This window comes from Boleophthalmus pectinirostris, unplaced genomic scaffold, assembly GCF_026225935.1.
Source record: "Boleophthalmus pectinirostris isolate CB_2022bp ecotype Guang Dong unplaced genomic scaffold, ASM2622593v1 HiC_scaffold_6, whole genome shotgun sequence".
NCBI classification, from domain to species: domain Eukaryota; kingdom Metazoa; phylum Chordata; class Actinopteri; order Gobiiformes; family Gobiidae; genus Boleophthalmus; species Boleophthalmus pectinirostris.
Window position 1 is genome coordinate 23084453 of NW_026571447.1, and position 24834 is coordinate 23109286.

Here is a 24834-nt window from a genome sequence, read left to right on the forward strand (position 1 = left end):
TTAAAATGTCTGTTTTTCTATGTATTTTTGAGCAATAAAGCCCCCTGTAATTAAATCAATGTAAGACAGATCTGTTTAATGTCATATTGTGGAACATTCAAAGCAGTGCAATGACAAATCCATAGAATCAGGAAGGTGACTGACCCCGACAGAAGTTACATAATGCACCTTCAAGTTAAAGACCTATTGTTTCTAATGTTAGTTAGTGCTCGTTCATGTGCTGTTCAAATCTAGCTGTTCGCATGTAGCGGTGCGGCCTTGTGTTGTCCTAAAGCAGACATGTCAAACTCAGGCCCGGGGGCCAAATTTGGCCCGTGATATAATTATATTTGGCGAGATCATATCAAATATGTGTTAGATTTGGCCCGCCGGCTACAGATAGGCTATAGAGACATTATTTATTTTAAATTTAAATAAGAAAAGGTTTAACATTACATTGACATTTTTCAATAAATATTTAGTCTGGCCCACGACTTCTTCACAGTTTTTTATTTTGGCCGTCTGTGAATGTGAGTTTGACACCCCTGTCTTAAAGCAACACACTAAATGCAGTGCTGTGGATGAGTCCTTAGAGGTGTTCTGAATCGAATGGGCCACTGGCGCAGATTGGCAGCCCCGCTTCTGTCAGTACCAGGGCTGCTGTGGCTTGTTTACCACCACTGCGTGACAAAGCTACGCATTACGCATTACAGACAGGCGTACCATTATGCTTACAGTTTGCGGTGCTCATGCCTTTCTCTGTGGAGTTTGCATGTTTCTCCCGGTGTCTGCATGGGTTTCCTCCGGGCCCCCATCACCCCAAAACATGCTCCATAGGTCTCCAGGAAGAAAAGCTGAGAGCTAAAGTCAATTAAAATACAATCAATCAATTAACCTGCCCAGGGACAACAGGTGGAAAACACTGGTGCTTCAACCTGGCACAATGCATCTCTCCTGTAAAGGTTCATGTGGCTTGTGCACTGTTCCTGTCTCATCAAAGAAATAAACTATAACTATAAACGCTACACCGGAATCCGGAATCTCCCCCAAACACCAATATAGGCCCAGTAGCCTAACACAAACATGTTTTTTGTCCTACTTGGGATGTCTCTGGCAACACCGTTTTCCAACTGGTCTCTTGATACCCAATTATCTCCCACATAGATGCGGGGCTTTTAATTGTCCGTAAACTCTGCTGATTTATGAATGGTTTTATGAAGTCCAAGCCTGCTCAGAGCTCTCAGGTATTTGCTTGTGTCAAAAAAGCGAAGGCATGGTACCACACTGATTATAATGTTTCCATTCTGACTGGCATTGCTACTGATTAACTGCATGTTGATCACGAGCGCTCCAGGTGTAGGCTATGGCTCTTGACTGGGTTACCATAGATACATCTCAACAGTTTTGATCCCATGATACCCCGCGCCAGAGCGAGGGCCGACTACAGTCTCGTTTGGATTGCGCCGCCACATGCTCTGCGCGCATTCTGTGGACTGCAGTTCAACTGTGCACAGACGGCACAGGTGCAACTTTAGAGTCTTCAGATTTAGTTTAAGACGACTTTATTTGAGAGTTTTGGCCTGCTAATGCGCCGTTTTTTATCAAAATGCGTTAGAGTTATAATGGACAGTGCGCATATTACGCGCAAATAGTGAACTATTATCCAAACGAGAGCACTTGACACCCAATGATGAATGCCGAAAAGCCAAACTTTCTGTCGCAGCCTGTCGTTAAGAATGTCTTCATGTACCGTAACGGAGACCCCTATTACGAGGCCCGACGGATAGTGATTAACCAGAAGAGAGTGTGTAACTTTGAGACTTTGCTGCGGGAAGTGACCAGCGGGATTCAAGCGCCGTTCGGAGCCGTGAGGAACATCTACACGCCCAGAGGTGGACACAAGGTAGACCGTCTGGAGAACCTGCAGAGTGGCGAGCAGTACGTGGCTGCAGGCAGAGAGAGGTTCAAAAAACTCGAGTAAGACCTGAAAATAGTGTAATGTAAATGTTATTTTTATAATGCAAAATGATGTTTTATTTGTGTTTTTAATTGCGTGTATTAATATATTTATTTTGCATAGCCCTACTGCACAAAGGGAGTGCATTACTGGTCTTAGGGAAATTCCTAAGGGAAAACTGACAACTTGGTATTTGGGCACACTCAGGAGTATTCAAGGGCAGAAATAACCTATTTCAGCCACTTGGAGTCATCAGCCCGTGCACATCTTTGTTTCTGGAAGCGCATCCCACATAACACAGATTAACACATTTTCAAAAGACAAATGTAGAAAAATGTATTTGTTTATTAACTGTTTATTTGTCAATGTTATGTATGATTCATAATAACATCTCAAATATTTCATTTTTAGTTACTTAGAGATTGGCCCAAGAAAGAGGAGGATGCTGCAGGCTCTTCCTCTGCAGGTAAGTAAAATGCTAAATCCCATGTCATTTAGTCTCCATAGACTCAAACTATGCAAATATAATATTGGGTTAGTCATTTAATTGGCCTATATGAGGTTTTAATATCATTGTCATACATGAGTTGAGCCAGTTAAGTGTTTGGCAGCCTATAAATACTTTCTACAGCAGTGGAACAAGCATCCATAATTTACACTGGTGTGTCAATCAACAGTTTAATCTGGGCGTGTGTGCATGAGCAATATGCTCAGGTTCTACTCACACTTCTGTAATCCAAGACTGTGTATGATGACACTTATTCACATACAGGGCTGGATTCATTGTAAACAACAGTTAAAATACAGCAACATCAGCATAACCACACTTAGCACAAGAATAAACCAAGAATGGGCTGATCACCTGAAAAATATGTAGAACTCATGTGTTGATTTTTACTGCATGTGTTTGTAGGCCCTCTCACAGTAACACATTTTGAAGCTGAGTTTATTGGTACAGAGATATTCTGTAATAAATGATAATAGTGAAAACACCATATGCTTCTGACACAATAACAATAATACAAGATAAAATTGTAATTAAAGTATCATTAAAAGTAACAGAATGGCTAATTATTGACCAATAATAGTACATAGAAGTCACTTATTCAGCTCAGCTCCAATGTAGTTGTAGTACAAGAAAAATACATAAAATCTCCTCACTTTTACAAAGAAAATGTACACATGATAAAATGGAGCCCCAAAATATATTGTTCCAGCTGTCCTTTATTGAACCATACGGTGGTATAGTATTTATCGTGACTGGCCTATAGTCGGGTCTTAGGGTCACAGCTGCTATTCCCTGTATATAAGGTGTTTGGGAACAACTTCACAGCCCTCTGCCACTCAGACACTTTGTATGGGCCTGAGAAGGATTAGCTGAGCAGTGTAGCATTGAGCAGACCTTTCATTTGTTCTGTCACTTAGTCTCGGTGACAATGTATTATTCATTTATGGATCATAATTACCCCTTTTAATTTATGCAAATCTAATACACCACTATGATGTAACCACAACTTAAAACTGGGACTGGGGAATATAACACTAAAAACAAGAAAAAGCAGATAATTGTTGATATTTCTTAAAGACATTCTGTACGACTTCATGTTCAGAATGTACATGTTGTGATGAAATCAAATTTATGATCAAAAAACAAACCTAAAACCATTTCTAACAAATTCAAATCTAATCAAACTCTAAGACAAACCCAGTGCAAATTACTATACAAAGGGAACTGATTATTTGCTGTCACAACCCCACAAAGCAAAATGGAAAGGAAAAAAAAATGACTACATGCAAATCAAACAAACCAAATCAGAATGGCAGTCCTTAAGGTTCACAATGTTGTCTTATCAGCTGGCACTGAGAGGCTAAATCACCACAGATAACCTGGAGGGCTGTGCTGCTCTGATTACCTGCTGAGCAAAATGAGCCAATTTAGTTCACAAGGACCAACCCTTCGTCACCGGCCCACTTGTGCAGCTGATTATGTGGATTAAGGGCAAGGACCATCAAGAAACTTCAGCTTTTGTTTGTCTTTTCTTTCATTTTGATAGATTTAAATAACATGCAGACTGCTATTCTCGCACAGTCCTTCAAAAGACATAAGATTTACATTGTAGACAAGAGATGGCAAAATCATAATGTTGTCTCTGCACCTATAACAATAAAATACGACATTTGTCAGGGGTTTCATATTATGTTCTATTTTTGTATTGCCTTTAAGAAGAAAATTAAGTGATAATTTCTTCTGAAAGGTCAAGTCCAGCTGTCAGTCACTCAGCCGTATAGAAGCTATCCAAGAGAAAAAGCTTTAGAAGAAGTGTTATAGCACAGAATTGTAGGGGAAAAAAAAAAAAGGTGGTAAATCACATGACGATATGATCAAAACAACAGATTAACCAGATCACAATTGGATTTCTATCACACTCAACCCCAATAAATATCATATTATAGTACTTATAGTGTTTATTTGTTAATAACTGGTATGAGTTATGGTGCTGCTGTTTCTTGCATTGCACTTTTTTCTTGTTGAATTCTTATGTAGTCCCTGTAGCCCTCTGTTGCCGGGGTGTACACACAGACCCCAAAAGACTTCTTAGTAGTCTTCCTGCTCTCTTATCGGCATCTCTGAGGGCAGGATCTCAGCTTGTTGTCACACAGGGTTACGGCTGTTGGAACGGGGCCTGCAGCGCTCCCTTTCTTCACCCTCACCACCTCCAGGATTAGAGAGGACTCATTCTTTTGCTGTCATAGAGATAAAATAGATTCCCTGTGTGTTAACAATACATCTTTCTTTATGGCCTCCAGGGACAAAATTCTTTTAATATCACAATATCCTGTTTTTATTGCCCTGGGTTATTGAAGAGACAAGAGATAGACTCAGAACTGCAACTCAAAAAGAGTTGGGACACAATCTTATGCGTAATTATGATCTGAAAAATGAGATTAGAAAATAAATGCCATAGCAGATGTTGAAACGCTGACCAAATGACTTTAAACATATATCTACAGTAGATCCATGGAGACAAGCAGGTCAGATCTGTGGAGAAGCAAGTCTACTCAATATATGAATTTGAGAAATAATGTCAGTATAAGAATGTATGTTTTCAAAAGTCTTTTAATTAGACATTTTTAATTGTTCTAACTAAGTGTATTTGTAGAATTATCTTTGTCAGTTTTCCTCTTGCCAAACTGCTGACATTATTATGGACCACACCGACTGTTCCCTGCAGGTCTTTTCCCTAAAGCTGCCAAACATCAGATGTACTCAGGCACTCCTGTTATTAAGAGATGCCTTTAAACTCCTTTGGGGCTGACTGCTCCACTTTACCATTAGTAATAATAGGCACAGAATGTACAGGCACATGGGTAAACAGCCTGTACACATGACCCCTGCTGACTTTGTTTCACAGGTAAAACCTCCACCACAAAACAGGATCATGGTGTCAGCGCGATTTCTGAAGCCAATTAAGGAACCATGCCCCATATTGTGAGACTGACAAATTTAAGCAATGTATTTCACTAAACATTAAATAACTTTTACTCTCCTTTTCTTTTATTTCTTAAGTGTTGTTGCCAATGGTGATGTCTTAAACCCAGCCATGAGGTTGCTGATCCATCAGAGGCTACTGGGACAGTTTGATAAGATCCTGGAGCTGGTCACAGAGAAGATGGGTTTGAGGGTCCTAGGGGGAGTGCGCAGGTACCAGTACTACAATGTCATTATATTTCTGTTGTATTTTCTCTTTTTTGTAAACATAAGATGTATACAACTATAGGACTACATTATACAGTTTTGTTTCACCATAACTGAGCTGTATTTTTATGTTATGTTGCCTGGCCCATTTTTCTCATGTCATGTCATGTGACATTTGGGTTTTAAAGGTTCAAAGAAGATGATGTTTTCAGATTTTTAACCCCAATATTTTATCCTAATTTGGGCAATATAAAACTCTATTTAGGAGACTATATGATTGGCTTAATGTAATAGAACAATTAGGGCTGTTTTATTTTGTTATGAAGCAGAGTTCAGGAGGAATACATTTGACTATTATTGTGCAGAAAATTAATATTGAACTCAATTTTATTTTTTTAATTTATTGTCTATTTTATAGTTTGTTTTAAATATAAAACAATAAATAAGCCAGCACTAGGTTTACAATTAACAATACAAATTCTAATTGTTAGTTTTCTTATCCTTGTTTTATTTATTTATGTTATTTTTATCAGTAGTAGCTGATGCTAACTACGTATATATTCTGCAACCCTGTTTTTTTGTGTGTCTTTAGTCTGTACTCCTATGAGGGCCAACAGGTGACTGATGGGAACCAGCTGGAGAGTGGTCAGCTCTATGTGGCTGTGGGGAGGGACAAGTTCAAGAAGCTGCCTTACATCGACCTACTTTTCTCCAAAACCTTGAGGGGGAGGAGGTATAATATCTGCACTCCTGACAAGTGACCTTTACAATTTCAGCTAATTTGTTTATTCTCCATATGGAATGGATGTTACAGAATACCCTGTTGGTTCAAAAATGCCACATCAAGTCTGTAATGTAATATTTGTAACTAAGTTTACACTGCCTGCCACATTAATAGATGTCAAAACAGTGAAATCTTGGCAAAGTGTTGGTGTTCATTAAGTGTATGTTTACATTTGTCGCTATGTGGCACTAATTACCCCTCCAGGACTAGTATTTACTCTGGGGTACCCTCCTCAGGCAGTATGCATTGTATATGTATTATAATTTATGGAAAAATATAGGGTAGCCCTCAAATTAACATGTCGCAAAACAACCCAAACAGAAATAAGGTGTTGTTTATGTTTATTATCAATGTGCCATGAGGCTGTCTACGTTCTCCATGGGGTCCGTATTTTACCCTTTTTTGTTTGTTTACAGAATGAAAGCTTACTCTCTCCCACCAATCTACAGAATGTCAAAGCAAAATGGGACTGTAAGTGACAAATATGGTAATGATTTAAAAGTTGTAGTAAACTCAACAAGTTTTCAGTTTTTAGTCATTTGAAAATATCTTTACATGTATTTATTTCTAGTAAATAAACATCATCTATAATTTATCATATTTTCATGGTAACAAAATCATTTATTTTCAGATTAGGTTTGCTTTTTGTTAGCTGTGTATGTATTTGAACACTATAGTAATAGTACTTTTACTAATACCAGGGTAAATCCATGGTACAGTCCAGTGACAGTGGAGAAACAGACCCCAAAGCCTCTCCTCCAGCTGTGAACGGCAACAGTAAGGAGCACCTTTCCTCCATCGTCAGGGAGATCTCTCAGGCTCGACTCATATCTCTGAGGAAGAGGAGGAGTGGACAGAGCATGGCACTGGGCAGCACTGACCAGGGTAGGACCTGCACAATGGTATGACACAGATATAATATATTTATACCCTTGTGTAAAACACTGTTTGCGCCACCTACAAAACAAATTAAAACAGTACATATACTGTACAGTATATAATTGAGAGTCTGACAGAATTTTTAACATGACTTAATTACATTTTCCACAGAAGCTCGGGCACACTTGTTTTTCCAAAATAAAATGCATATTTTAAAATAATCACAACATTAAAAACTTTCTTATTGACTTTAAAACTGTTCTTATTTATTGGTATTGGTAGGAAGCTATTGGAGATTTCTAAAATCTCATCATACATATAACTTATAAACGTAACTGCATTAAATATTTATGTATCAATATGTAGTGCTGATTCAAACCTTATATAAGCTGCTAGTGCTGTAATTGTCCACTGAGTGGCACTGTTGGTCTTTTCAAATATGTATGCCAGTAGTCCTAGAATGATGACATTAATCGCTTTTACAAGAAACACATTACGTCACTTTCCCGGCTTGTGATTAGCCTGTTCAGACTCCTTACAAAGCCTCCAATACCTCCAGTTTATAATGTGGTAAAACAGCAAGACAGATTTAAATGTCAATATCTTTTTATAGTATTTTTTTTTACATGAAAGTCATTGTGTAAGTTAGCTAAAATGTCTGCTTATTCCTTCGTTATAAATTTGCTTTCTTTCCAGACCAGTGAGCTTATTGTAACTGGTGGTGTGTGGTGTGATAACATGACGTCACCCTGTGGCCAATGATAGATGTGGCCTGCTTTCTCCTCTGCTGGGAGACTTGACAGCACATGCCTAAAGGAGCATGGAGAATTGCTTTAGAGGAGATGGCATTTTGCATCAAACAGCAGCTTAAAGAAGGTGTATGCATGTGTGGGCCCTGTAATGTCAACCTCAAAATTCTTCAAATCTACGTGGCATGTCATACCAGTGGCATAGACCACTCTGTAGCCTTATTATTGGTCCCCTTGGGTGACATTGAGCAAAGATTAAATTAACAGAGTGACTGCTCGCAAAACAAGATCAGGCACGAGACAAGAGCGCTTCAGATGCTTAAAAACATTTCACATGGTTGTTCACCCTTGATTGTTTGACCCCTAATGGCATCTGATTGACTTTGTGGTTAGATCCAGGCACTGCTGTCTCTGTCCGTGGTCCTGAATGCGTCCTCAGACTTTCTGTTGTGTAGAGCTCCCCCATAGCGCTACTTTGTTTTATGTTGGGTAGTTTGTTTGGGGACTCACAGCCAGTGCAGTTGTGCGGTTTTGTGTGCACACTGAGTATAAAGTAAACACACACTGTACGGCTGCCAAGATGAAATGCAGCCAAAAAGTTGTCTCGCTGGTAGAAGTTAGAGAAAGATCACAGCATGAATCCAGCTCAAAAACAAAACAGCTAAAGCAACACCAGGAACATTCATACATTCAGCCTTTTCCTTTTAGCAATTATGGATGACTGGAGCCTGTTCTAGCAGCTGTGGACCTCAGGCGGTGTGCTCCCTGGACAGTTGTATAGCCAACCTTTCACTCTCACATTCATTCTTCTTTTCTTTTGACTGCTCCTTTCTTCTCCTGTGGTTGCAACAGTAAATCATCTGCTTCCATCATCCTCATTGATTGGTTAGATGCAGAACTGTACTGAATATCAATTTTTTACATAGCACAACAAAGCCCCTTTTTCATTTTAGTTACAGAATACAAACATTACACGGACTAGCTGCATGATTAATTAAAGGTGGAGCATACTATAGTAGCTTTTGTGGGGGAGGGTCCACCACCTGCTTGTCTCTATAGAGATGTTATTGTCTGGAAAGTTCCAAAGTATATCATTAACCTCATGGGGACAAGCAGGTGATGCCAACAGGCCAAGTTACAGGTCAGATCTGTGGAGAGGCAACCCCATTCAGAAAAATCATGGATGTTTTTCAAATTAATTCATACAAACAAGCAAATAATAACATCTCCATGAAGACAAACAGGTGGTGGACCTTCCTTTAAGTGTGTGTGTTAAGTTGTGTAGTTGTATAGGAACCTGAAATACTTACAAAGGACCCATAGTAGCATAATGGGATTTTTTGAGATTGCATGTTGACTGAAGGAGGTATTAACCACTAGCTAACCACATTATTAGTTTGTGGTTACCTAATTATTTTGCTCAAATAAAAGACTAGTGCATTAACTATCTCTGTTTTTAAAAAGACATTATTCGTCTATGTCCATACTGTGTCTTCTTGCACAGCTCTTGGCCTTTTCTGCTCATTAGAGTGGTGAGCGACATGAGCCACAAGTACTTTTGCAAAGGTCACAAAAGGAATCCAACTTTAAACATGACCTAAACCTTAAACAACAAAGTGCTTCATAACCGCACTTTCAATTCACTTGGGGACAACTTGACCAACCTATTTAAAAACACGGCCCGTTTGTATGGAGCCAATTAGCAGTTGTTGTATTGCTAAAATGAGTTGGGGATGTTTATCAGGAGGCACCTTTGTGACTATGTGCTTTGGTTAATAACCTGGAAGGATGGAGAAGAAAATGAAATGAGAATTGGGGGACTGACAGGAACAGATGTTTTGACAGGCGAAGGGGACACGGCATGTGAAAAGAAAGTTGAAAAAAATAATGGACATGGTTTCCAAATGTGGAATAAAAGGTTGAGATGATGAAGGCAGGGCATTACGAAGAAAAGACTTCCAGAGTACAGGTGGAAGTGAGCAGTGACTATAATGAAACAGCCTTAGAAGCCATAGACACAGCGGCGGAGGAATAAAAAGCACACAAGATATTGAAGGGTAGGGGGTAGGTGGGGGTTCAACATAATTGCCTTTCATTTGGATAATCTCTCCATTTAGAGTCATCAAAGCAGAATTTTACTTGCCTCTGCCCCTTGCTGAGGCCAAATTACAGCTCGGGAAATCAACAAAAGAAGCGGGGTACTCCAGGAGGCGAGGTGGACAGGAGCGGAGAGGGAGAGAAAGAGAGGGTCTTTTGACAGACATGGCCATGGAGTGTTTACTGATTATATGCGCCCCTTGTACATGCCTTGATGTAGTGCATTAACGCAATCTACAGTAACTCAAGGTTGCTTTTTATTGATTCACATGTCTTGGGTTTATGTAAGAACTGAAGCGTGGTCTTTGTGTCGAATAGGGAATTAAAATAGCCTAATGTGCTCTAGATGTATAGGTGCACTTAGCAAGCAGCAATGTTTTTGCCATGTAAACTTTGGGAATTATTGGATAAGGATTGAGTGCATAAAGGTTTGCTAAGGTTACAATAACAAGAAAATACTAATTCACTGCTCAAATGTAACCTCAAAACTAAATTTCAGATTGAATTTTCAGACTTAAAACATTTACAATACTAGGCATGTCAAAAGAAGTGATACCCAGATTCTAATCAATGTTGAAACTAGTATCGTAGATAAATCACATGATAATATTACATAAATGGCTCTCATTTTGTGTTGAAAACTATTATTTTTAAAAAGGAGTGTTTTTCATCAGATATCTAAACCAGTATCAAGTCTTATTTTTAGTATAAAAATCAGTTTTATTATTGTGACAACAATATTCAACATCTTACACATCACAATATCATACTGACCAGTGAACAGTGCAGACAGCATTATATAAACCAACAATTTTGGCATGGCGTTTTGGGTTTATCATCTGCTAGAGCAGAATAAGTAAAGTCAGGTAATGTCAGTTTAGATATGTGCTATGTTTAAACTGCCAAGCCTGATAAAAAGTTTCATATTTCATACTGAAGTATTTAAAATGTGATCCTCTTTTTATGTAGCAAGAACTCTGTTTTATGTTCATATGGGGTTCCTCCGTTTACAGTTGCAATAGCTGATTCAATTTCTGCAACATTTTATTTTTAATGCAGTGTGATTAAAAGTAAAGGATGTTTAAAGGGATGTTTTCAAAAGATTTAAGTCTTAGAAATATTGCTTCATATTTAAGCACACTGGGGGTGTTGTTCCCTTAACACATCCAGCCAGAACGCTCGACTTCTGGTGTCATGCAAAGTGAGGGTGCTTTGGGGAATTAGCCCTGTTAGCATATGTATCTGCTAGGCCTGTCAGAACGAAACAGTTCAAAACAGTATGTAGAGCCAGAGAACATGCATAAAGGGTAGACTGTCTTAAATCACACGTCATTGGAGAAGTTAAGTATGAAAGATGGCGACATTTAAATATTTTTTTCTTCAACTTCAGGAAAAGTATAGTTTGCTTTAGAAGTCTTTTTACATCTGTGCGTGTGTGTGTGCGTGTGTGCGTGTGTGTGTGCACTTGTGTCACATGACTAACATCTCAGACAACATGGCGGTCCCCTCCTCTTCTTCCTTTCATCTTCCTCTTTTCATGGCAGCAGAAAAAGGTTGTCCATGACCCTTTGATGCAGGATTACGGGATAAAAGAGGAAAGTAGGTCTATAATCTCCCACATTAATCTGTTAACATGTGTTTTAGCTGTGACATGTTGCAAAAGTGGATATGACATACAAAATATAGGTTATATTTATGTGGTTGTGAGAGGCTGTCACTTATGATCTTACATATTAGACTTCTAAAGAGTTGAGGAGTTGAATAAGTGTAAGTACTCTGTATATTTCAAACACTAAATACTTTAAAGTGAGTTTACATATAACTGGCAGCGAGGTTAGCACTTCTGCCTCCCAACATAAAAGTTGTGGATTTCTCATATTAATTTACAAAAGCGCTCAGTCTCCTCATCCTACTAAGTGAATTTAAATGTCCAATAGTTATTGATTTCAAGTACCGGTACATACAATTGTTGGTTAGTTAACTAACTTAAATCCTCAATTACAACTTTTTGACACATTTGTACTATATTTTTTGATATGGTAACTTCTTCCATGACTCATAACTGAAGGTGAGAAATCAGAAATGGTATCTGAAATGTGAACATGCCATTGGAACTTGTATCTGTAGATGGAGCCAATGCTCCATATGAACACCAGAAGTCTCAAATGCAACACAGAGGAGCTGTCAGAGTGGTGCAGAGAATGGCATTTATGAACTGAGTTTCTCCAGAAAACTTATTGTAGTTTATAATCACTTCATCTTCTGTGCTTTATTGCTTTCTTTCCTTGATCAACAGTCATTTATAACCTTAGCTTTCATAAAAGTGGCAGCCGGTGCAATTTATAAGAGTAATTATAGCCACTTAGAGATGCATCCTGGTTGTAGCTCACACTGACTGATGAGACGCAGCATCATGTCTGAATTGCAGGTGTGCCCTGCATGTGTTTCAATGAGAAATATGTTGTTTTGTAGCATACACACATGAATGCACACTGCATTGGGAAAAACAGAACCCAATGATTTTAATGATGAGCCCGAGGAGCCGGTCTAAATATTGGATTTAATGTGGTTTAGCTGAAATCCTGTTATGATGTTTGGAGTTGTGGTACTAGCTGAGCCTCTGCTTACTGCTTACAGACACTTGGTCTTACTGCTAATGAATGCAGAAGATTACCATAAAATATTCTTAAAGAGGTCCCTTATTATTACCATAACGTTTCATCTCCCACCATGGCTAAACTTCAATCAGTTTTGCATTTGAAATGCATTAAATGTCTCCATAAACTCTTGTAATCTCTGCCAAGTCATTTTTCTTCTTCAACTGTAAAGTGTAAGAGAGGAGCCTAATATTAGAGATGTTAATGATTTCTGTTTTGTCTCTGAGTCGCGGCTTGAATTTTCAGTCTCATAGTGTTTTAGAGCACTCTGTAATTATGTTGTTTACCAGAGCGTATACTGTGTTTCTTTAATGATGGTTGGGGTTAATTACTGTAAGGCCTTTGATGCACATGCCCATATCAGACTAAAACTGTATACTCATGTTGCACCTCTACATACCTAATGCAGAGCTGATTGCTTCAATTAAAAAGTATTTAGTTTGTAGCGAGCGTCAGTATAATGCACCTCATTAACACCAGCACTCATAGTCGCACTCACATACTGTAAATAACACAGTGAGGTCTGCGAAGGTTTGGTTTTAACAGGCTCAGGTGCAAAACACTTTAATGCAGCACCTCAATTGGATATTCATATTTATGCCTCAAAACCTCTATGTACAAAAGTAAGCAGGCATTTATTCTTTACTGATATAGAATGGACTGTCAAAAGCAATATTTGACAGGTAGGGTGGCAGATTGTTACATTTACTGTCATATTTAAAAGGTGCATTGCATAACTTTAATGGTAGAGGATCCACCACCTGTTTGTATCTACTGGAGGTGCTATTGCTTTCAGTTAGAAGGTTCTACTACAGTATGGCAATAAACTGATATCTCTCAGTGGAGATGTCAGCAGGCCATTTTATAGGTCAGTAACAGTAAGAATGCATGTTATTAACTTATTTTTTCAATTAAAAGATCCATAATGAAATAAAGCAATATCATCTCTATGGAGACAAGCAGGTGACAGACCAGAAACGTTACGCAGTGCACCTTTAATGTAATGTAATGAAATCACAAATCGATCAAAAACACAACAGATGAAGTTTTCTGTAAAGTGTAAAGTTAATTTACACTAGAATGGAAAAAGTACATTAGGTAACATTGGACAAGTCCACACACTCAGACTGAATGATGTAATAGTAATAGTAAGGATACAGACAGTGATAAAACCTCAGAACACGGTTAAACTAATGATGATGAAAAGCAGCTAATGTCATATGTGTATTTAAAATGAGCTCCTGACCTTCACTTCTGCTGTCTCCTGCTCCTCGTGCCTCTGTTAAATGTTTACTAGCTCTCCTTGGCACACTTCCATTGTCTGCTCAAGTTGTTTACCTGCGTTTATGGAAAGGGCAGCGCCCCTTTCCGCCACTAGATGTCACTCCTGTGCTGTCATGATGCAGCTGATGGTTTGAATGAGGCTGAGAGTAAATAAAAGCATCATTATATGAAGAAAGGCTGAGATGGTTTTATGAAATGATGTAATAAGTCTGGCTATTTATTGATAAGGGAAATAATGTCTTTTGGTTTTATTTGGACTGGAGGTAGGATGAACTTTCAGCTTTAGCAGCAAATAAACTTTTTACAGTGGCAGTTAAACGTCTGAATGGGATTGAGAGAATTATCCACTAACTGTAAGTCTCTATAACTGTGTCATTTGTAGATGATGTGGAGGGGAGAGTCGAGGGGAGAGCCACAGAGGAGGATGACCTTCAAAACCAGCCTGAGCTGCAGGTATGTCATGTACAGTTTACACATTCAATTATTCATCCTCTACTGCATATTCACCGGCCTTCTTGCAGGGCTGAACACAGCTACTTTGGGCCTAAAGGAGAGAAACCATGGACACAGACAGACAGAGAACATTTTAATTAACTAAAGCACATTGTGAGAAAAGCTGCTATGTGTGGAAAGTGTTTCTATTTATTAAATTTTAAACCTAAATTCAGTTGGAGTAACAATAAGTAGTAAGTAGCCTCAAGTAGTGAATATATATACTGAATAACCTCAAAATAAAATACACACTGCATTGCATATGTCTTTGTGTGTGTGTTTTGTACTGTCACAGTTATAATTATTCACCATGCAATATTTTGATTGCTGCATTTAGTATCAGTATTATCAATAATAATTAACTGAATAACCTTTCTTGGCACTCAAAGACTCTTTACAAAGAATTAAAATACATAAACAACTGTACTGTACACATGGGTTTAGGTGTTAACTGATGCAAATTTTGAGATATCGTAAAACTAAAACAGCTGCATTTTGGATAAAAGCTTTGATATTGTAAAAGAGAGAGTCATTTTAATTTTGTTAAATACCCTGTTATAATTTCTAAAGCTAAACATCCATATAAAAACACTATATTTTATTCTATATCTGTATGTATTCTCCAATTTATAATCACCATCCATTCTTTTCACCCTGACATAATGCATTTTCAGCAAATACATACACTTTTTTGTCTTTACAGAACTCTTCACCAAACAATAAAGAAACTGCAAAAGGAAATGATTCGCCCTCGGATCAGACCCCCAGTGCATCTGATGCCCATGTGTCTAAGGACGACCCCGGTGAACCCACAGGAGCAGACAAGAAGCAGGACTCAAACGAACAAGAAAACTCTCCATCAGACGTGGTCAATAATGCAGACACAGATGAGAAAAGCTGCGCAGAGGAGGGCACGAGCCAGGGCCAGGGACCTAGTGATAAGACTGCGGACAGTAATGAGAAAGAGGGCGAGGAATCTAGCAAAGGTGGACAAGATGATCAAGACAAAAGTGCAGAAGGAGTGGAGGAAGGAGACAGTGGGATGGGGGGGAACGGCAGCCATGATGGAAGTAATGATGCAGACACAGGGGAGGAGCAGAAAGTACAGAAAGAAGACAGCAACGACGTGGATAAGACCCAGGCAGATAATGAGACCAAAGAGGCTAAAAGTAGTGATGCTAACGGGGAAGAGGAAGGGGCAGACAGTAGCAAAGACGCAGAGGAGTCAGGAGAGGTCAATGAAGAGGTCAGCGGACAAGATGACGAGGTGAAGAGTGAAGCCGGGCCAGACGTGGACAAGGAAGATCCAGACAAAGAGAAAGAGAAAGAATTAGAAGAAGATAATTGATATTACATTTTTTAAAGGTAGTGCTAAAAGCTACTAAAAACTACTGTGACAATAGAAAATATATAGAAAACAAAGCTGTGAAGTATATTTTATATATTTAGGTAACCTCTTTTCGATCACAACTCATACCAAATAATAGGTTTTGAAATATATTTTACAGAAGTACAGGGTAAACCGGAACATAAAGGTGGAGTGTATTCTATTATTGTTCATACTGCACACTGATCAGACATGATATCATCTTAAAGGTGCACTTATAACTTTTCAGACTGAGGGTGCACCATCTGCTTCTCTCCATGGAGATTTTATTGTTCTGCCAGAAATGTTACACATTATAACATAACTTATCTTGCATTTATACAATTAATGACTTAACTAAACCAAACTAAAACAATACTGTACACTGAAAAACATGCAGTGCTGTAGGTCACATCCACACAATGTTCACATGACACACAACAGGAGAACAGTCAGCTGGTCTGAAATATTTCAACATGGAAATATGGCCATGACATAAGAATTATCGCACAACCCCAATAAAGTGCTTGTGCAGATAAAAGTGACATGAATACAAATACAAATAAATAGCACCATCTTATATCTTAACATGTATACAAGCACTTAAAAAGATGTTAGACTGGATTTGTTAAGCAACAGATGTGGAAACAAAGGAGTTTAAATCTGCTGTTTTGGTGCTATTATGTGTGAGCGGTGTCAGATCTCCACAGATCTGACCCGCCGCCTTCGTGGCAGCACCTGCTTGACTTCACTGAGATGGATAAGTTGAATGCCATACTAGATTAAGCAAAGTAATAACATCTCCATAGAGACAAGCAGGTGGTGAACCCTACACCAGAATAGTGCACCTTTAAGGACATGGCACAGATTATTGCTTCAGTGTGAGATCTGATACTAGTGGGTGGAAAATATTAGGCAGAAACTGAACTTGTGTCAGAAATCTGAATATGTTAGAAAACAAACTGGCAAATATATCAGCAAGTTTGACGCACTTCTACAAAGTGCATTTCTGTGTGTGTTGTTAAAAATTATCTCCACTTTTGCCTGATTACTGTGCATCAAAAATGTATGTACTCTTGAGTAGAGCATAATCATTACATTGCCTTATTATCCAAAGTTTTCATAGAATTGTGAATTATGTTACGCCACAGGCCTAAACAGTTTGATTAGTATTTATATTTACGCACCATTGCAAAGAAGATTTGCACTATACTGTGCTCAAAAGTAGAAAGTGTAAACTTGTGTACACCTATTTTCAGGTACTTACTTGTCTTTCATAATCAAGTTTAACTTATTTGGAAAAAGGTAATGATTAATTGATGGACCAAAGAATAATTTCATGCTACATGTATGAATGTTAAGTTGCTAAATATGAACTAAACAGTTCATATTTATACAAAAATAAAATTAAGAAACATGCCTTCAAGAATATTTTTATTATATCTTTGTTATAATGTGTTGGTGTGAAAGCACTTGAAAAATAAATCCATGGAAATAAAATAAAATGTGTGACACGAACACACTATATAAATAAAGTAGCACATATATTTAGTATATAATATAAAAACACTCAATTTAAAACAAAGGTACTTAAGTCTGGTCAGCCAAATTTTACTATGATGTATAGGAGCTGGCTCACTGATCTCTTTGTACTTGACATTCAAGCCAATTTATTCCAGACTAAAAATACCAAAGGAATATAGATACTTGAATATTAATACTCAAAATAAAAAGATGTATATTTGCACCATTTTAGTACATTGGTCAGGTGGAATATCATGACCACCTTCCCTGTATGAATGGTCAAAGCTGGTTGTAATAAAATTTAACACTTTATGCAACCAACTAATATGTATCCTGGTATCTATTCCGCTGAGCCTTTTATAGTTGCACTGACTGTGTAATATTCATCTGTCAGTAGCCACAATGCTATTGCCTGATTACCTCATATTTGTCCGTCTCGTCTTTCATTCACCCTAATAGCATTTTTCCTATGATGAAGAGTTGAAGAAAACTGTAACCTGCCTCCCACCACGAAAGGCTGTGAACTAAAGTGTGAAGTCTGATCTAATTCCGTGCACGGCCTCTCTGCTCACCATCTGAGCTGTCGGCTGTTTTATGACTCAATGTCCCACAGGGGCAACATCATGGCTGCTGCAAGAGAGAAAGACATAAGGAGCAAGGGCCATCCGCTGTGACTCATAGAGGTGATGATCCGTACGCTGCTATTTGTGGAGTTACTATCAATTCAGTGTGATCCCCTGCAAGCCTCAAAGTACGCCTGTGGGTGGGTATGTAGTTAATAACAGCATCCCTTTTTCCTAAATGACTCCCCTGGTACACTGCAATAGTGCTTCCAGCCTAATGAAGGTGTAGTTTGCTGTGCTGAAAGTTAGAAACATCTGGATTGTTAGTAACTTTGAAAATTGTTTTTAACATTATCAATCAAAATACCCTCTAATCGCAAAAAGTAAAATGAGCTAACCTGATTGCATTCATTGAACTCGGGCCTAATACATGACCATACCACCTTGTGAATGCCCTATCCAGTCTGATCTCAGAAGCTCAGTTGGTTGGGCCTGGTTAGCACTGGGAAGGAAGACAGCTGAGAATAGCAGTGTCATGTACTGTTGTTGTGTCCTTATGCAAGACACTCCATCCACCTTGCCTAGTATAAATGTGGCATGTGTGTAAGTAATTGGTGGTGGTCAGATAGACTGGAGGAGTGAATAAAAAATGCTATGTAAGTGCTCAAATAAATAAGACAGAAATTGCAAACATGATTTACACAAGTTGAGATGTTAGTAATTTATTTTTTCATGTTCATTTAAAAATAGACACTGTTTTAATATATTATGCATTTGATGAATATATTATTCTTCATATATTATTCTTCATTTGTGCAGGACACAACTTCTGTTTGTTTGTTGAGTGATTTTTAGTTATTCAAGAGAAGGAAAAGTTGGATTCAGCTTTGGTCCAATACAGGATTAAAAAAGCTCACTACAGACAGCAAGGAACTACATGAACACCAAACTACTGATTTCTCATTATGGGTGAATGAAGTGTTGTTTTGTTTCCTCTGCAGCTGTAATTTAACTGTATCCTAGGTACAACATTGTCTAACCAAATTACACAGTGTTTCCTGTTTAAAACACAAGACTGGTTTCCATGTGGTCTGGATTTTGGATTAGTAGGGTAGTAGAGTACTTACCCTAAAAGGTCAACTTACATAATCATACCACACAGTTAGATTGCCTCAGTATTTTTCTGGTGAGGACTGTAACTTTATATGGCACTGTGATAACTGCACATGTGTACTTCATCTATATAATAAAAACAAGGAAGAAATAATGCCTATATAAAGAGCATGAATCAAATGTTCTTCCACTATGCATGTGAAACCTTGACAAAATGTATGTTATTTGGTAAGTCTGTATGTGTGTTTGTTTAGCATTACAGATGATACAGCTTCAAGTCTTATGTGAGTGCAGGAAGGCTTCGTAAAATGAACACAGCATACCTGCTGTAACTTGCAGAGCTGTTTGTTTTGTAACACATTTGTGGAGGTGATACGACTTGGGTATTCACTTTCCACATACTCACTACAGACTTAAAACTATTAGCACACGATTATATATCCATTGAATGAGCAAACTTAATTTGTGCAACTGGCCTTTGTATTCTACACCTGTCTGTTTTGCTTTCATCACAGTTCAAGTCAATTACTCTTGTCTGAGGAATTATTGGTAGAGACAAGATCAATTGGCCAATAACAGCAATCGCAAAGAGAGTAGTTAAATCCTTAACTTCAAGTTGTATACACACATTCATGAAGCCAGGAACCACAGACTACAAATGGAAGCTATCTATCTTGCTATAATCTAGTGCAAGCATCTCTGTTATGATCTTAAGGTTTCTCTACATCTCATCAAATAAACTGAACTAAAATAAACTAAGCTATTTGTCTGAACTACCAAAAAAAATATATATATAATAATAATCACATCAAAAACTTAGCAAAAGTGACTGCAATAAGTTAAATTCACTGCATCTTTTTGTATGAATTAATGGGTGCAACTTATGTGTCTACCTATTTTCTATGCTTTACAATCTAGCACTAACAATAGTCACTAAAAGTCTTTAAAAAAGTTCAGAGGCTGTATTGTGCTTTGTATTCTTGGCATTGTTTGGTTTAAATAAAAAACATAAGCATGATTTAAGGAACCTATTAGTTGTGAACCCAGAACTAGTCGTCATGTAAGCTGACCTTTTCAAAGGAAATGCACTCAGTCACAAACATCCCCTCACACACTTCACTGGTCCACTTCAGGAGCTCAGTGTCAGGTCTCTGCTTTAGCATTGGAGGGCTGGATATTCTGGACTTTGGATAGTGTGACTGGTACTTTTCCTTCTCCTGGGGTGGGTGCTCTCATGATGGGAGTCCCTGGAGTAAAAAGAGCTTTAGGTTTTAGGTTTTCTTTTTTAGTTTTCCATGTTGGAACAAAGTCTTACCAACTGTTGCATGCAGATCTGCCAGTCTCTCTTTAAACTTCTGCTGCAGATACAGTTCTTCTTTAGAGTAGCCTTTAGCAAAAGCAGACAACAGAAGACCCACTGCCATAGACGTGCCTCCCACACAGAACAGGATCGCTCCAGTCAGTTTGCACACATCCAGAGCTCGATTGAAGCTAACTGCTTGGCTGTTGAAAACATGGTTAAAAAACAACACAAAGTAATAGAAAGCAAATATTTAAAATTCTGTAAGACATTTTTTTCAGAGAAACATCTATACCTGTCAACGAAAAGGAGATCATCTTCACCAAAAGCTTCAATCCTGGCTGGAGTGGCATAACCCACCAGGACCACTATGAAGCCTGCAAAAAGGACCAATGCTCCGAACGCGAGACAGACCTGGGACAGACACAGTGTGTAAATAGAATTCACCGTAAAACCATAATTTTAAAAATGTGACTTTAACGTTACCTTCCAGAGTAAAGAGCTCCACCTGCTCGGCGATCTCTGAATCTGAAAATCTTCATCGCGTTCCCAAATTGAAGCTGTGCATTCCTCATAAAACTACCATTGGACAAATTGATGTTACAATAAAACCTGAGCTCAGCATTGCAGGGCACATATCGACCATTTGTACCTGATGTAGGTAAGATCGGACTCCATACTGCTGACAGTGGCCTGTGGTTTGGGCTGGGTCTGTGTAGTCGGATCCACAGATCTCTGTGCAGGACGTCATCCTTCACATCTGTCGATCTGCTGCAGACACAAACAGATCAATAGAAGAGTACACATTGTTGTCAAAGAAGTACATTTTATCAACATTTTGTATTGATGAATAGTGCCACTGGTAAACAGTCCCAGTCCCAGAGTCTGAGATACTTGCTGTCTGTTACATAACACAGTACTGAGGGGATGGCTGCCTCAGTACATTGAGATTAATGATGCATTCCTTTTGTCTGCTTCTATCAAATAAACCATGGAATATTACATTTTCTGCCACTACAGCGCCAATATAGCTATGGCTGGCGGCATACTGTTGTTTCTTCCTCTACAAATGCTCTGAATATACACAGTTGTGCTTTGTGGGCAGGCATGGATTAAGTAGAAGAATTCGACCTTTTTAGTGTCAGGAAAATATACGTAAAATATAATTGTAGATTTGTGATATGAGCTGTTAAGTTAACAGAAAGTTTCAGGATGAACTGTTGTCTTGTTACGATTTCCTTTAGTATTGGCTTGTAAGTCTTGTGAGTCTCTGATAGTGGAAAAACTCAGAGTGAGATGTTGATGAGTGGGACTTTCTTGGCAGACAGACATTCTGCAAGAAGTAGCTTTGTTTACAAGCTGTTCATTACTCACTGGTCGTCTTTTGGATATAACAGTCTCAGTCAAAAGTGTGCGTTATACTCTGTAGAGTGAGTGGCCATATGGGCATGCATTAAAGGTTTGCCCTCTGTCAATTAAAGACAAGTAATCTTAACTGTGTTAGTTTGTAATTCTTGTTCCAAAAACAAAGGCATGGTTCACAACTATCTGCTGATATAATAATGTGAAATATGTACAGAATAAGATTACATCCAAACTATAATCCACCATTGCACATTAGGATGGGTAGACCAAAAGTCCTACTCACAAACCACTTGCGTCATGGAGTCACGTGACGTGAACAAGCAGGTGTATCTTTTTTTAATCCAGACAGATCACCAAAACGCATAGACGGATTTCTTACATGTGCTTTAGAAATGGCAATTATTCTACGGTAAATATATGCACAATGTACGACTGTTTTTAAACCTGTAACCTTCGCGACCTCTGCTAGTGTAGTACCAAACACACAGAGACCATACGTAATATGTGACGCCATTCTGAATAATTCTATATAGCATCGTCCAAGCGCACAACGCAGTTCAAGAAGATGAATTCATAGCCTATTAATGGTGACAGCAATTTATTTAACGATGCCAGGGGAAAATATTGCAAATTGTAGACAATGACGTAAACCACTGTGAGCAACTTTAATTCAAGCCTGCCATAACCTACAAGAGAAACAGCAAGTGCAAACAAGCATTTGTGAGTTAATGGCAATAAGAACCAAATGAAAGGTCAGAGCGTCTTTTACGCACAACGTTTGGACACAGCGCACTCCAGATGCGCGGCGCGACAACGAGCGCACTGATAAACCTGGTTCACCACAAATACAAAATAGGCTAGTATAACAATGCACAATTATCCAGCATTCATTAAAACAATCGCAATGTAATGTACCTGTCATTACCAGCCTGGAGAGTGATCGCTCGCTGTTGTTTCCTCAGCCGGCTCCCATCACTCTACGATCACCCCCCTCTTCCACTGTCTCCCCATCTCCGCTTCCACCGATGATTCAGATTTCCTCTCTCAGTCTCCACTGCGCACGCGTGATATCCTTGGCAACGTATGATTCAGTGGCGAATATAAATAACCAAAGACCGAGATGAGGAGGAAGTTGGAACGATTAGGTGAGCGCAATGTCACTCAAAGTAGACAATTCAAGAGGCAGTGACGCATAAGAGGTGAAAGGACTGATTTAGTGAATGAAATACGAAATGATGTGTGTGAATGTGTTGGTCAGAAAACAAAAGCTACTTATAAACAATGACATAAACAGTTAGGCTTAGTCTTCACCTCTGAGACACTCGACAAAGCCTATGACCTGATGTTGTACCACACACCTCATCAGCATGAAACTTGAAACCCGCCTTAAACCAATCAGAGAAGAGTGCTTTTTGTGAACTTCCATTCATTAAAACACACATAGACCAGTACATGTGCATAGGACATTTTAGATTGGAAAATATGTGAATATGTAGTCTAAATTAAATATATTAGACGTACTAAATGCAAAAGACAGACAAGCCTAAGAGGGATACATACATTTGTGAAGTGTATTCAAGTGTATTCTTCCACCTAATAAGCAACAAAATTATAGTGCAATCAAAAAAAAAAAAAAAAAAGCTAAATGATACCAAAACTCCTGAACTGCATAGACAGTGCTCTTGGTATGTTGTAATAGTCACTGTTGATGCATGGGAGGAACCTGAGGTGCACATGGGGAAAGAAGGCAAACCCCTGTGGACTGAAGCAACGGTCAAGCAGGTTACTATGTACACACAAGATACGCTCACGCATGGTTGACGTATATGTTGGTCTACATCACTGAGTGGAAACATAGGTCATAGTATCCATAGTATATTGGCTCTCAAACTGTGGTCCCTGGGTTGCATCAGGTGGTATGCAAGGTCCGTGCTGTATTTGTTTAATTTAGAGTGTATTTTGATCATTCTAGAGCATGTATGTTTGTTTATGTTGTAGTCCTGTTTTAGGCCTGGTTTAGACCTAAATTAGACCTGGTATGATATTGGTTTTGAGCTGGTTTACACCTAGCCTGATTCATCAGCCTGACCTTGCAGCGTTAGGATTCGCTCGCTCGACGGTAGGCGGGTACTTTTTTCATTTAACCAATTGCTGCTATTTGGTCATGACATATGTAATGCGCCAAATCCCGTAGGAAGAAGGGCAATAACGTCTTTCACCTTGATAAAAGTCACCAAACATTCTCTTTGTTCCAGATTTAAATCCTCAATCTCTGGAATTGTTGCCAACACAAAATGAATGACTTTGTCTGCATCCATCTCGACTGCTTTGTTTACTGTTGTGCTGTACCACAAAAGAGATCCAGACAGGTGCTTGAATTTGACGTCATGGCTTCACAGCTCTTCGATGATTGGACGGTGCGCGGTGTACAACTGCCAGGGTTCTTGCAAACCGTCTAGTGTATTCAGATTCCTGACTTAGTCACTAGAGAGAAAAGAAATTGAGCGGAGGCACTAGGTGGCGCCAACCTGGCTAGTTTAGACCTGGTGATAATAAGGAGTTGAATATTTTCTCAGGTGGTACTTGGTGTGAAAATTTTGAGAACAACAGCTACATAAAAATCAAATAAACTGACAGCTGGCAACACTAAAAAGGGAAAGGAGAATCATAACACACATAACACATAATCCCCCAAACAGAGTGGCAACTTTCACTAAGCAACGCAAATAACCCCATAAAGAATCAAATACTTGTTGTCATGTACAGGAGAAGTGGTCAGACTCTCCTATCATCACTACAGTATCATTCAATACAAGGTAAATGTAACTTTGGACTTACTGAAATAATGCCACAGCAAATGTGTACACTGTGCGGAGGCCAATCCATGTGTGAAACCCATGCCTCATGTTGCCTGATTAATTCTGGCATTGTCATCTTGGAATATGTCAGTTCCATCTGGGAAGAAAAAGATCCACTGATGGAAAAATAAATAAATAAATCAACCAGTGAATTCAGGTTGTTTGCTGAC

At 38.6% G+C, this 24834-nt stretch overlaps 2 protein-coding genes across 2 annotated transcripts in view; one reads left to right on the forward strand and one right to left on the reverse strand.

Moving 5' to 3' along the window:
- The first annotated feature begins 1669 nt into the window (after window positions 1-1669).
- On the forward strand, window positions 1670-15923 carry LOC110171467 (doublecortin domain-containing protein 2). The gene is made up of 9 exons (XM_055163873.1): window positions 1670-1956; window positions 2348-2402; window positions 5350-5426; window positions 5505-5639; window positions 6226-6366; window positions 6834-6888; window positions 7119-7302; window positions 14466-14536; window positions 15279-15923. The coding sequence occupies exons 1-9, from the start codon at window positions 1670-1672 to the stop codon at window positions 15921-15923; spliced, it is 1650 nt and encodes a 549-aa protein (XP_055019848.1).
- Window positions 15924-18847: 2924 nt separating this feature from the next.
- nrsn1 (neurensin 1) overlaps window positions 18848-24834 on the reverse strand; it is a 116173-nt gene continuing 110186 nt past the window's right edge. The window contains exons 9-13 of the mRNA XM_020937096.2: window positions 21094-21212; window positions 20928-21020; window positions 20737-20855; window positions 20457-20644; window positions 18848-20388 (exon numbers count right to left, since the gene is read on the reverse strand). Coding sequence (XP_020792755.1) covers window positions 20285-20388; window positions 20457-20644; window positions 20737-20855; window positions 20928-21020; window positions 21094-21192 — 603 coding nt within the window. The 5' untranslated portion in view covers window positions 21193-21212 and the 3' untranslated portion in view covers window positions 18848-20284. The remainder of the gene's footprint in view (window positions 20389-20456; window positions 20645-20736; window positions 20856-20927; window positions 21021-21093; window positions 21213-24834) is intronic.